Source organism: Rhinatrema bivittatum, chromosome 4 (assembly GCF_901001135.1).
Source record: "Rhinatrema bivittatum chromosome 4, aRhiBiv1.1, whole genome shotgun sequence".
Lineage (NCBI taxonomy): Eukaryota > Metazoa > Chordata > Amphibia > Gymnophiona > Rhinatrematidae > Rhinatrema > Rhinatrema bivittatum.
The window spans coordinates 187,618,729-187,633,278 of NC_042618.1; the positions used below are offsets into that span (position 1 = coordinate 187,618,729).

Genomic DNA, 14,550 nt, shown 5'->3' on the forward strand with positions numbered 1-14,550 from the left:
CCCCTTATCCTAGTGTAAACCCTACCACCCCAATATTCCACCACTTCCTTGACTTCATTTAGCCCTCGACTTCCACTAAACACAGATCCAATATTGCATACTATGTAAATACTCACTGTAAATGCGTTTTACTATGTAAATATTCCTGTCCCTATTCTCTTTTTTCCTCCTATCCCAGTTGCTAACTTCCTTGTTCATGGTAACTATCACTTTCTGCACCAGTTCAATACCTCTAGTTCTATGTTCAATGCACGACTTGTTAAATGTAAACCGACTTGATGCAACCTCTGGTCGTGAAAGCCGGTATAGAAAATAATAAAATAAATAAATAAATATATAAAAACCAAAAATACAGCAATGTATACCTAGCTAGTGCTTAGTATAAACCACAAAAACCCCCCCAAAAAACAGGGGGAGGAAAAAAGCACCTCGGTTATTTAGTACAGCAATTTTTTCCTTGCTGAGTTAAAAATCATGTTTATTGAAAATGTATAAAACATAATTTACATATTATTTATCTTCAAAGCAATCAATAAAACTATTGTATTGATTTAATCCTCATACCAACTCCTCAATGCTAAACTATAACTAATCTCACACTATTACTGGTTTAACCAACCTCTATGTTTCAACACAATGTATCTTAATTTATTACAATACAATTTAATGTATAGCTCATTTTCTTTTGTTAATACATAATAATAGTGCTTACAATACAAATTCCTTAATTCTTACATTTAGCATTTTTACAATCTTTTACTAATCTATAATACAGTACATTACTGGAAAAGTAGCTGTTATCCCAAGCTGTAATATTCCAATGATTGTTGATTTCCCACTGTGTCGTTTGATGGCATAATTACATCTCTCTCGTATCAAACGACACAGTGGGAAACGACAAAGATTGTAAAAATGCTAAATGTAAGAATTAAGGAATTTGTACTGTAAGCAAGGCCCCTAAAGGGGATCTAGTTGACATAGCAATACAAGGAAAACAGTACAATAAAGACAATCAATACTTATCCAATATATCCATTTCAGTTTTTAAAGTTTAGATCGCTAGAGCGAGGTGGGCTTTTTTCTGCAGGCCTGGGACAGAAACTGAATGAATTGGGGTGGATGACAACACAGGAATTGTTTGTGTAGGGCAGCAAAATAGCTTACCCTGGCTTTGCTTCCCTCTCTGCCCCTCCACTCCCCTACCATCCTCTTGTCCCCCACACCTCTCTCTGCCCAATTCTCTTCTTTGCTCTTCCCCATTCTTCCTCCATTGCTTTGTCTCCCCCCCCTCTCTTCTTTACCCACACCTCCTTGTCCCTTCCTGCCTCCACCTTCCTCTACTTTTGACTCTGCACCAGTATCCCCACACTGTCTTTGCCCTCTTTTCATGGTGTTCAACATCCTCTCTTTCCTCCCAAACTCCCTTTCTACCTCTCTCTTGACCTCTACCTATCCTACAGTGCTTCTCTCTCTTTTTTCCCCCAGGAAGCTAATCCTCAATCAGGCAAAGAAGAGCTCTCCTTCTATGCCACTACGTGCACCTTCCTCTTTCTTCCGTGTTCTGCAGCAACTCCACCTTCCGCATCCATCCTGCTGTTTCTGTCGCCTCTGGTTGGCTGCTGCCTATGAATCATCACTCTGCGACTGCTGGGCTGCCGAAGGCAAAGAAAAAAAAGCAGACGAAAGAATTTAGAGAGCTGCTAACAATTAAAGCTGCCTAGTCGTCCCACCCAAAACTAGCCCAATCCGCACAACGGGGAAAAGAGTAGCCCAATCTGACAGCACACTGACCGCCGCAGCTCTTCAACACTTGAGCTTGTGTGTACTTGGGGAGGAGCCGAGGTTGTTCGGTCCTCTCGAGCCACCGTAACAGCATCCCACAACAGCTTCCTTCTGATTGTAAACCGGATTCCGTGCGTAAGGAACGTGAAAGCTGATTGGCTGGTGGTGTGGGCGCGCGCTGGCGTTTGTCAGGTGGTATTCGTATCCGCGCTGGTGATGGTTGCCGGCTCACGAAGATGGAGGAGCGAAGGTGTTAAGCGTTGGTAGGTGCGTACATATACGGGGACCGGTGTGTACAGGAGAGGGGCGCTGCGGCTGTCGCTGTTCTGCCGGGCGGAAAAACCGAAATGCTCCGGTGTTTGGTTAGAGACGGCCTTATTTGTTCTCCACTACAAAAGAATTCCCCAAGCCAGTGTATTCTAGAGGGGCTTCTAGAGCTTCAGAATAGTTCTTGAGAAGAGTCCTAGTTGTGCATTGTCTAAAAAGATGTGAAAACATGGTGTGATGTAGTAAAGCTTGAAGGGTGGTCTAGAGTCTGGCAGCTAAGATTTAATGCTAAAAAAAAAAAAAAAAAAAGCAAGGTCCTGCATTTGATCTATAAAACCCAAAGGAGCAGTACAGGGCAGATAGAGACTTTAGTTTTCATTTTTTATTCTATTTCTCCTGAGAATTTAGAAGTGCTTATTGCAGCAAGAAAAAATATTTACTGAGAAAAATGATGCGTTTTCCCCCCACTGATCCCTCCCAAAAACTGATACATTTCTTGGAAAAAACAAAACAAAACTGAAAACAAAGGTCTCTAAGTACGGGGAATGAAAGTCTGCTATGCATAAATCAAGAATGAGATCTGGAGATGATCATATCTGATGACCTCAAGCTGGCCAAATAGGTGGATAAGTTGACAGCAAAAGCTGGAAAGATGCTTGGCTGAATAGAGAGAGGAATGGTGAGTAGAAAATGGAAGTGATATTGCCTCTGTATAAGTTTTTGGTGAGAGCTCATTTGAAATAATGTGTACAATTCTGGAGACTGCACCTTCCAAAGGATATAAATCAGATGGAATCGGTCTGGAGAGTGGTTACTAAAATGGTCAGTAGCCTTCATTATAAAATATATGGGGATAGACTTAAAAGATCTAAACGTTTCTCCTAGAACAGAGGTTCTCAACCAGTGTGTCGCCAAGCAGACACAGGCATGTCGCCCTACTGTGGGAAGAAGAGACGATGCTAGTGCGTGCAGCATCAGCCCGAAGTAGAGAGGTGCGGTCTGAAGAATGAGCAGCACGGAGCTCAAGAGGAGCAATGTCAGCTCCTGCGGCCGATGGGACTCCTTTCTTGAGGCCACGAGGGCTAGAAGTGGAGGAGGTTGCTGCTGCTAGTGTTGGGGGGGGGGGGAGAGAGAGAGAGTGGGTAAGCAGGCATATGTGTTTGAGATCCTGTGTGTGAGACAGCATGTATATAAGTGAGTGATTGAGAGCCTGTATGTGTAAGTGTATGATTTGAAAACCTGTTTGTGTGAAAGAGAATATTTTAACACTTATTTTAACACTAGAATATGTGTTTGAAAACCTGTTTGTGTGGGAGAGATAATATGAATGTAAATGTTTGACTGAGAACCTCTGGGGTAGATTTTCATTACACGCGTGGGTGTACATGTGAGAGCGCTACCCGGCGCGCGCACATGTACGCCCAATTTTAAAACATGCGTGCGCAGGCGCGCGCATGTTATAAAATCGGGGGTTGGCTCACGTAAGGGGTGCACAGTTGTGCACCCTGCGCGTGCCGACTCCCATGGGCTTCCCCTGTTCCCTCCCCCTAGCCTGACTTTCCCACCCCTTCCCCTAGCTTTTCTGCCTCCTAACCTAGCCCCCCCCTCCATTGTTATTTCACCTTTTGCAGCTGCCTGGAGGCAGGCGCAGGTTGCGCGCGCCAGCATCCCACCGTGATCCTCTGACACAGCGGCAAATGGCCGCTATGCTGGAGGCCTCTGGCCCCGCCCTCAGATCTTCCCTTTTGTAAAGCCCCGGAACTTAGATGCGTCCTGGGGCTTTACGTGCCTCACCAGGCCTTTATAAAACAGGCCCGGCGCGTGTAACCCCCCCCCCACACACACACGCACGTAAGGCTTTTAAAATCAGCCCCTCTATGTGTAAGTGAGAGAGATCATGTGTATGTATGATTAAGAGCTTGTGTGTATTGTGTATAAGTAAGAGAGAGAGAGACCATATGTGTCTGTGTGTGATTGAGAGCCAGTGTAGGTGAGAGAGTATGTGAAAGTGTGATTGAGAGCCTGTGTGTAAGTGAAAGAGAGCATGTGTGTGTATGAGAGTCTCTGTGTGAGAGAGACAGCATATATGTAAGTCTGTGATTGAAAACCTGTGTGTATATGTGAAAAGACAGCATGTGAGTAAATATGTGATTAAGATCCTATGTAAGAGAGAGAGAGCATGTGTATATGTGTGTGATTGAGAGCCAGTGTGAAAGAGAGCTTGTGAGTGTGACAGAGGAGATAGTTGAAAGCAAACCATCCCTCTTCCTGATAATTCAAAACAATCTCAGGGCACCTGGATATCAAACTTTCCCCATGTATGCAGAGCAAAGCGATTTTTTTTATCCTTTGTGCCTATTTTGAAATATTTTATTGTGTTATAGAAATTTTTGATATGTTTTTAATTATTGGATATTTCATTCATTAGCTATTTTGAAATAATCTGTTCTTTTTATTATTATGGTTTTACTGCTAGTGATTTTATATTTCTTGATTTGTTTGATGAGGACTGGTGATGTTTCTCTTTTTCCTTTGTTATACTGCATACAGTCTCTCTGGCTTGTTGCGGATTCCAGTTCAGTTTTGGTTTGCATGTTTCTATTTATGTTTTATGGTCTCTCTCTTCTTTGTTAGGTGAGGGTCTGCACATATGACTGAGGTGAGATATTCTGCTGGCGTGTAGTTTCTGTGTAGGGCTCTATAGCAGCCTGGCTTGTTCTGATTTCCTAATAGGAGGAATATTGGAGTTCCTGTACGTACCCAGATCAGTCCAGACAGTGGGTTGAGCCTCCTTTCCAGCAGATGGAGACAGACTAAAACTTGAAGGATGCCCTATATCAGGACAGAGCCTATCCTCTACCCCTTTTGTATTCGTCTGTCTCCAGCAGGTGCAGCATCTCCCCTTCGGTTCTCTGCTGTAGGCTAGTCAGCCGCCTCTTATTTATTTATTTATTTATTTACAGTTTTTTATATACCGCCGCTCATCAGAGATATCACGTCGTGTACAGTGAACAGGAACTTACGCCGGAGCGTTATACATTTAACAATATATAGGTATTGCTCAAGCAAGTAGTTCTTTTGATTCCCGCTAGTTTTAGAAACAAAGGAAAAAATCCATGAAGGAAATTTTGCCTTCTTTTAGTGCTTTTACTGTTTTTGTGTGGGAGATGTCCGTCTCCCAGCTCTTGCCCAGCTCAGGGGGGCTTTGCCCCTTTTGCAGGAGGGGGTTCCCTGCATAGTCCTGAGTCCGTGGATGCTTCCAGGTGTGGGGACAGACGCTCTCCGGGCCTCGTTCCCCCTCTGGCTGCCGAGAGGGTTTTTTAACCCGCTAGGGAATCCATCCACAAGTTTCTGATTATTATTTTTTTCTTTACCAAGACTGTACCACAGTTCTGGCAGTTTCTCCCACCTCAGCTGTTTCATTTAAAAGGCAACCTGGTATCTCGGGAACAAACTGATTTACTTCACGCTATGACATTTGCTAAAGCTCTGAATGCTGTGGTAAGCTATGCCCGAATGAGTTTCTTCTTTATAATTTGTTTCATTAGAAAACATTGTTTACAGCACCATTGCTACTTTTATCTTGAACAGACTGGTGAAGTTTTTTGTAAATATTTGCACTTTGTGAAGCATGTTTAAATGTTGCTGAAATATTTCTCTGATAAACTTGACAACACTGCGTTAGCACTGACTAGGTTTTCAATTGAAGCAATACAGCATGTCGTGAGTACCTCACATTTATGTACAACACAGTGCAATTTCATTGTGAAAGATAGTGCTTTAGTAGTATTTTTATGTTTGTTTCACAGTGTTCAGTGTAAGGAGGTATCTCATGTTTTTCCACTGAATCACCATATATGAATCATAATAGCTAGAAACATACAGGCCAGTGTACTGTCAGATCCCTAAAGCACTGTCACAGGAAGGGAAGGAACCTATGATCCTAGTAAAACAGCACTGTCTCGGTGGAAAAACCACAGACTTATCCTGGTACCCTAAAAGATACTTTATCAAGATGTGCCTGTTTGCAAATGCCTGTCTAAAAAAACCCAAAACAGACAGACAATACGACTTAAGCTCATAAGCAGGAGTCATGGATGAACCAAAGCAGAGTCCAGAGGTCACAAAGACCACCCCTGTTGGAATAAAATAGGGGGGGGGGGGGACGACAGTCGGAGATGGAAAAAAACACTCTGGCACACAACATGGCATATGGATGTGGCAGTTCTCCCCCTGAAGAAATGGGTAGGGGGAAGAAGACCTGCAACATGGCAGGACCCCCCCCAGGAAGTGGGGAAGGGAGAAAAGACCTGCAATGCGGCAGAGACCCTCCACCCACCACATGATTATGCATGAGCTTATGCATATTTATCATATGGAAAGTAATAAGACAGGGGGACAAAGAAGAAGGGAGTGAGACCCGAAAAAGCGAAGGACCCCCTGGGGAAGCGAACACCGAGAAAACCCTGAAATCAGAGAAGGGCCAGAGACCAGAGAGAGGAGACACCTGGTTTAGGTGCAGAGAATAACACGGAGTCTGGAACAGTGAGGAGCAAGAGCAAACCCAGATAGCCTGGCAAGTATCAGAGCCATAAGCAAGATTCCTTCCAGGACTACCTGCCCACTCTGCCAGTACCAAGCCCAGGAAGCAAGCTTCTCCTCTGCCCACATTCTTCAGACCCAGCCAGCATCTGCTTCAGAGGTGAATAGAGAGGTATCACCTGAAGCTGGGACTAAGAGTAAGAAAGTTAGCCATAAGTATTATTATAATAAGCAAGCTAAGGTTTATGGCATGCATGATACAGAACTTTCTTGAGGGAAAACTGAGGCTTAGTGGCCAGGATGTTAGAGACAGGAATTGTTGTTTTCTAAATGCTGAACCCTGCCGAATCTGATAAATAAGTCTGTTTCTGAGGAGAATACATAGTTTTTTCCTGACTTAGGATCGCAAGTAAGGTGGGAGGGCATCTGGCAGTGTCCTGTAGCAGACAGATCCCTGCGCCCCTAAACTTGCTTACATCAGTGCTTTAGTCACTAATCTCCCCATGAAGAAGCCAGTATTGGCAAAACATCTCAAGGCCTTTTGTTGGGGAGTGCTTGGCTGTGAACATCTCTACCGACACAGACCCCTGTTGGAGTAGGGTGTGCTCAGTTGTGAACATTTCAATATATATAGACTCTTGTAGGAGCTGCTAACCCTGGGAACTGTCTCGCAGATCTTTTCATCAAGCAACTACCTTCTTAATAACCTGAAGCAGGTTCTTACTTTTCACAGGATTCTTAAAAGGACTTTAAATTATTTATTATCTCTGTATTAGAGACTGCAGTATTCTATGCTTTTCATTATGTGGTGCTGGCTAGCATATTTTTTATAATGTGACTTTTTATATAATTAAAATATTGAGGAAGTTTGTATAAAATCAATAAATATAAATTTGTCTCTTGTGATCCTGCACAGTGTTCCTTTTTTGGATTTATAGTATGCATGTTTATTAGAAGTACCATTAATTAGATTTACTGCCTTTGATATATTTTTTTCTCTCTCTCTCTCTCTGTCTCTTTCTCTCTGTATATCTATATATAACTGTGCCCTCTTATCTCTGTCTCTGACCTCTTGTTTCTGTCCTCTTATCTCTAATCTTTTCATTTTCAGGGCTGCTTGCTGCTTTGCAGGTTGGACATGAGTTTAACTCCCAGCTCAAGTCTTTCTCTCTGGTTCCACTGGAGTTGCTCTATAAGTCAGCATTAACAGCCCTTGCGGGGGAGGGTATCTAGCCATCAGGCAATGGGTAATGCCCAAAGGCTAATTTAGGGCCCATGATTGCTCCATTTTTGGAAGTAGCTCTGGTGCATGGCCCATGGCCAAGGACTGCCATTGATGACTGGGCTAGGTGAGTTGCAAGGGGATGCCAGAAATAGAACAAAAACCTCTGTTGTTGCAAATGAAGGTTCATGATGCCAGATGCAAGCCCTTGTTCTGACTGAGCTGGAAGCCTAAAGCATCAGGAGGCAACTGCTGGGTCCAAAACCAGCCAAAAAAAAAATCTACTTTTTAGTGTCTGGTAGAGCTTTAAAATTAATATTGCTGAATTGTTCTTTTATTCTAGTTGTAGTACTTGTACAAGATGTCAGTGAACCCATTGGTTGGGAACAAAAGGAGAAACAGCTCCATACTGTATGGTGGGCATCAGAGGCAAGCGGCCTCTTCATCTCCTGCTTTTCAAGGTTCTTGCAGTCGAGGATATACCAGAGGCTGTGGAGAGAGTTTTCCGCCAAACAAGCGCTACCGGAGCATTGAAGCCGCTGAGCTGAAAGCAGTGGAAGATCCTTTTGGTGACACTGAAGATTTCACAGCTGATGACTTGGAGGAAATAGAAATCCTTGCAACGCAGGCATTGACCCAAAACACAAGCCCTGTGACTGACCCTAAAAGAAATGAAAAGAGCAAAATTTTGCAGAGTACTAGACCACCTGTATCATTGTGTCATGCTACTCAGTTGGTGAATAACAGTTCAGGAATTGCTGCCTGCAGTGATGGAAAGACTTCAAAAGAGCTTTTAGGTATGTGAAATGCTTCCTCGTGCGTGATGAGAATGATGTAGAAATTTATTGTTTAAAATACTTATATTCCACTGCTTCTGAGAATATGTTCAGTGTGGATTACAATAAAACAATCATAAAAGCAACATGATACAACGAAAAGTGTTGCATGGTTTGTTTTTTTAATTTTGTTTATATATGTATTTAAGACATAGCTTTAAAATATACAAAGAAGCCAGGTCTAAAAAAAGGTCTGGGTTTAAAACAGACCTCTTGTTTTACCTGAACATGGTTACTCTAAAAGATCTTTGTATTTTTTGTTCTAAAGGTTGTAGATTCAAATATTTTATTGTTTTTATGAGCAGTTGAACTTTTGGTTTTGTATTGTTTAGCCCCCAGGATATCGTCACATTCCAGACGAGGTTCAAAATGATTTTTGGTGTACACATTGACACAATCAATATAAGTTCCTTTTTGTCTTAGGCCAGTCCAGACATGTGGGATTAACTCTTTCACCAGTGGGTGGAGGTATAGGACTTCTTTCTTTTTCTGACATCATCTTCCTCAATGAGACCTGTTAGCTAAGATGTTTTCTTTATGTTCTTAAATTTTACAATGTTAATTTTGAACTAGTTTACCCTGTTTCCAAGTTCCGTAACCTTGTTCCATGTACCGCCTCTAGGTGAAATTTATGTTCTGTTTCAATGTAAACCGATGTGATCTGTATTTCATACAGGAACACCGGTATATAAAAATCTAAAAATAAATAAATAAATATTCTGGGATAGCAGGACATGACATCAGTAGTTCTCTGTTTCTGGCTGGAGGTCGTTAGTCAAGAATAGTAGGGGTTAAAAAAAAACAGTTCCCATTTGGGCCTGGTAAAGGCTTCCTTGCTAACTATATAGTGCTGGGTTAAGAACTTGGTATGGACAAATGAGGGAGATGACGCGGGAGAATGTGGACAGCTGCTCCAACCTGTTGCTGCGAGAGCCATGTCGGACAGAGGCAGGAAATGCCTCCAATGCGGCAGTCAAAAACAAAGTACTGTAGCAGGCTTTTTCTGTTTGAAATGTGTAATCTGGACCTTGTACAGTTTCCATTTCTGTGGAAAAAGCAAGTTTGCGTACCATAAGCCGTGTATTCCATAGATAGCAGGATTAATTAGCCATTCTGCTAGCTACGGAAAACACAGTTTATGGTAAGTAAACTCCCTTTTTTCTGTCAATAAACAGGCTGAATTAGACATGCTGTTTGGGAGTCCCAAGCTTCGGGTTACAAAAAAAGGAAAAAAATTGAACGGAAGGGTGAAAGGATGAGGGTGGAACAATTTGTGTCATCAGGTCACCATTCCTGTTGTTCTTATCTGTTCCTTGTGATTTTTTTTTTTTTTTTTTTATTTTTAACCCTACTGCCTGGTGGACATTGTTGTGTCTGTCGGTCCCAGACGGCTGCACCTCTCTGCCTTACCTTCTTCTCTCCTCCTCTGGGAAGAATGGCTACCTCCAGTGCCATGGGCCTCTGCATCCTCTGACGAGCATGGGCGTTCCCAGTCGCCATGCTCACTCCGGTGGCCTCCTAGGGCGCGAGCGCGCACACACCAGACGCTCAAATACATGTCATAGCGGGAACCTCGGGGGCGGCCCCACCGCATGACAGTACCTCTGGATACTTCAACCCTCTGCTTTCGCTACACCAGTGAGTTAGCAAAGTCTACTGAGGTACTCTGCCAGCTCTAAGCTGCGGCTTAGACGCTATCCAAGGGCCTCACTCCTCAGAGTTCTGGACACCCGCTCCTCGGGGGTCTTTCACTCTGCTTCCCTTCGGGGTCCTTACTAACATGACTACCGCTCCTCGGGAGTCTCTCTCTTCTCTATCTCCACAGGATTACAGGATACTGGGTACTCGCTCCTCGAGGGCCCCCCTCCTCCGATATCCTGCACCACAGACCTTCAGCCCCAACTACCTTCCACAAGAAGAAGCCTTTCTTCCGTGAGTACCACTACGAGCCAGTGCTCCAACGCCACCCACCAGCTGCGGCATCTCCCGCACTGTGGGTTTCTGCCTACAACGTGAACATCTGGGTGAGACTACGCTACTGAGTCCAAGCGTATTGGCACCTCCTGGATCTGTACCTTTTCTTCTTGCATACCATCATCTACAAGCAGTATAATAAAGACTGTCCTATTCTGTCTCTGCTATCTGTATCAGCCTATCGCAGTGGCTCCCCTCGGGGCTCCTCCCTGTGGGCGGTAACACCTCCACTGCAACCAAGGGTCCACAATGCCACAAACACAAGACATTTCTTTCTGGTTAACCACACGTGACAAAACTGCATGACCCAACACACTATCTAAAGCTGCCTTTTGGTCTAGGCAGTAGTGAGAAGTGAAGGTGTGGATAGAACCATGTAGCCACTCTACAGATATCTTCAATCAGCACATTCCGAAGATGTGCAATGGAGGACTTTGACTTGCACTTGATGTGCCGCGATAGCACATTCGCCATTGATGGGGTCTGACTTATGACAGAACTGAATGCAATCTGTGATCCAGTTGGAGATCGTCCTCTTGGAGACTGCTACTCCCAGTGAATTAGGATTAAATGAGATGAAAAACTGAGCGCTGGTGAGGCTGTGTCCTTTGTTTATAGTAAGCCAATGCTCTTTTGCAGTCCAAAGAATGTAGTAGTCTCTTCCACTTATTATGCAGTTTAGGAAAGAAGATAGGGAGTGATAGGGCTTGATTGATATGAAAAGCTGACAATATATTCAGTAGGAATTTAGGATGTGTCCTGAGTACTACGTTGTCATGATAAAAACTGTAAGTGGAGCGAGAAGTGCACGAAGACTTGGAGCTCGCCCACCTGTTGAGCAGAGGTCATCACCATGAGAAGAGTAGTCTTCCACGTGAGGAACTTCAAAGCTATGGATTGCAGTAGTTCAAAGGGATCCTTCATTAGAGCAGACAAGACATCGTTTAAATCCCAGGGCACTGAAGGTTTTTTGATGGGAGGATGAAGGTGAAAAAGGCTTCTCACGAAACACGATACCAATGGTTGGGAAGCCATAGAGGAATCCCTGTCTCTTTTATGGTAAGCAGCTGTAGCACTTAAATGAACTCCTATGGATGATGTCGCCAGACCAGATTCTGAGAGATGGAGCAAATAATAGAGAATCTCCTTAGGTGACGATGAAAAGGGGCTAATCGGATGATCTTGACACCATTTCGCATACCGTTTCCACTTGAAGGAATAGTTTCGTCTGGTTGACTATTTCATCGCTGCTATAATAATTCATTGAATATCCACAGAGAGCTAAGTCTTGCAAGATCTCGCGTTCAACATCCAGGCCTTCAAGTGGAGGGAAGTGTGGAGAGGGTGAAGAAGGGAGCCCTCGTCTTGAGTCAGGAGATCTGGGTCTTGACAGAGAGATATTGGACGGCTCTTGGAATACTGCACCAGATACGCAAACCAGGGTTGCCTCAGCCACACCAGTGCTATGAGTATCTTACGAGCACTGTCCTGGATCATCTTCTGAACTGTTCTTGAGATGAGAGGAATCGGGGGGGGGGGAAGCATACAGGAGGACAGTCAACCAAGACATGAGAGAGGCATCCTGTGTCTTCCTGAATCGGCTGGGACGGACCGATCAGAACTGTGCCGCCTTCCGATTTTGTTTGGTGACAAAAAGATCTAAGGTTAACCCCATTGTAGGAAAATCCTGTCGGCCACAGTCTGGTTGCGAGACCATTCGTGAGGATGGAAAACTCTGCTTAGTCGATCTTCCAACATGTTTGCTATTCCAGGTAAATACATGGCCTGTAGGGTCACTGAGTTTTCAATGGCCTACTCCGAGATCCATACTGCCTTTCTGCAAAGGAGCTAGGAGCCTGAGCCTCCTTGCTTGTTCACATAGAACATGGCCACCTGATTGTCCGTGTGAATCATAAGGATGTGGCCCCACAGTAGATGAGCAAAGGCCATTAGAGTGTATCTCATGGCTTTGAGGTCCAGTAGGTTGATTTGGTAGGACTGTTTCTCCAACTACCATAGGCCTTGAGTCTTGTAGTGAAGAAGATGAGCCACCCCAACCCTGAGTGGATGTCTGTGATGAGGACAAGACTGTGGGTGAGCTCGCAGAGAGGGGATCTCATGGTTAGGACTCCCGGTTTTCATCCACCAATGGATGTCTCTGCACATGGAGTCCAGAAAGGTTACTTTTGTTGTCATTGGTTGGCAGTACTGGGCCCATCGTAGTTGATGAAGAATTCTAGAGACTCCAGACAAGTGATTGTTTTCAGATAGTTTCATAGGGATAACTGGTTGGGGGAGACCATCAGCCAGTCATCCAGATAGGGAAAAACCCGGATTCTCTGGCATCTTAGATGGGCCACAGCCAAACATTTGGTGAAACTTTGGGAGCCGAGGAAAGACCAAAGGGTAGAACTTTGTATTGGTAGTGCTTTGAAGCTACCTGGAAGCACAGGAACCACCAGCAGAAAAGGGTGTATTGGGATATGGGTGTAGGCATCTTTGAGATGAAAGAACACATCCAGTCGTTCCTCTGAATGAATGGAAGGACCAACTTGAGGGATGTTATCTTGACCTTTTCCTTCCAAAAGTGCTTGTTGAGGCATCATAGGTCTAGAATAGGCCAGAGACATCTGGAGTGTTTAGGAGTAAGAAATTACTGGAAGTAGTAACCAGTATTTGATTCAGGGTTTGGCTACTAGTTGGATGGCCTGCTGTCTGAGCAAGGTTTGGATTACTTGCTCCAGAAGAGGTTGCTGAGAAACATCCTTCATCTGGCTGGCATGACGGGGAAGGGAAGGCTTGGTGGTGAAATTGAGATAACCCTCGCAGACGATTTTTAGGAGCCACTAATTTGAGGTGATTCGACTCCACTCTGAGGAAAAATGGCATAGCCTGCAAGTGAGGTTGTGGCTGGACTAATCTCAGAAAGATTGAGGGGTTTCAGGATTGTTGTCTGCGAAGGCTTGTGTTGTTTGCAGTCCCTCTGGTGTTCCCTAGGTTGAGCAGGTTGGGACTGTGTATGAGATTGCTGAAATTGTTGGTATGTCTGAGGCCTGAATGGCTGAAAATGCATGAACGGTTTTCACTGACAGTAGTAAGGCTTGCGATATTGATGGTAAAATTTCTTCACTGTGGTCTGAGAGTCTAACGCTGCTGACAAAGACTGTATTGCCACGTTTTATTGTTTGATCTGTGATGCTGTGTCCTTGAGCTTGTTGTCGAACAGGTTCTCGCCTGAGCACGCGGATTTGCTAGCCTCTCATGAATGTCTTCCCTAATGGAGCTGGAACAGAGCCAAGCTATTCAACGAGCAGCAATGGTGGGGCGGAAGTTTGGGAAGAGGTTTCAAAGATTCATAGACTGCCCTTTGTAAATGCCGTAACCTCTCTTCCATATCTTTAAAAACTTTGAAGCTTGAGTGGCTGGTCAGTTTCTGAACGTAAGAATGGCTTCAATGACTGCAGGCATTCATAGAGATATTGGACCATGTAAAACTGGTGCTGTTGGATCCGGGAAGTTAACGTTGCATTCTGAAAAGTTTTCTTGGCAAAGTCATCAAGCAGTTTGTGCTTCCTCACTGGAGGAGCCTACCCATGCAGCCTTGATTTATTTATTTATTTATTTATTTTTAAGCGCATTTCATCGCCGATTCTGCGACCACTGATGCATGTGGAAGTTGGACGACTTCATAGGTTGCGGACTTTTGTAATCTAAACTTTAAATCCAATTTCTTGGAGACCAGACGGAGTGAAGGGACTCCCACATTTTAGACAGCACCGCATCGAGTACTTAATGGGAAGGCAGAGCCGAAGGTTCAGCTGGAACCTTTAGGATTCCAAAGATTTCCTCCCAAGGGTCAGGGAGTTTTTGGACTTCTACCCCCAGCGTATTGCCCAGCTTCTCCACGAACCTTGAATGGGTTAGATC

General features: G+C 44.2%; 1 protein-coding gene across 2 annotated transcripts in view; it reads left to right on the forward strand.

Annotated features, from left to right (window-relative positions):
• Positions 1–1,901: 1,901 nt before the first annotated feature.
• Positions 1,902–14,550, forward strand: part of ATRIP (ATR interacting protein) — a 129,163-nt gene continuing 116,514 nt past the window's right edge. Inside the window, exons 1-2 of one of the 2 annotated variants that reach the window (XM_029599396.1) lie at positions 1,902–2,045; positions 8,157–8,610. In XM_029599396.1, coding sequence (XP_029455256.1) covers positions 8,175–8,610 — 436 coding nt within the window. In that variant the 5' untranslated portion in view covers positions 1,902–2,045; positions 8,157–8,174. Of the gene's footprint in view, positions 2,050–8,156; positions 8,611–14,550 lie in introns of both variants that reach the window. The other variant, XM_029599395.1, reaches the window with a different exon arrangement.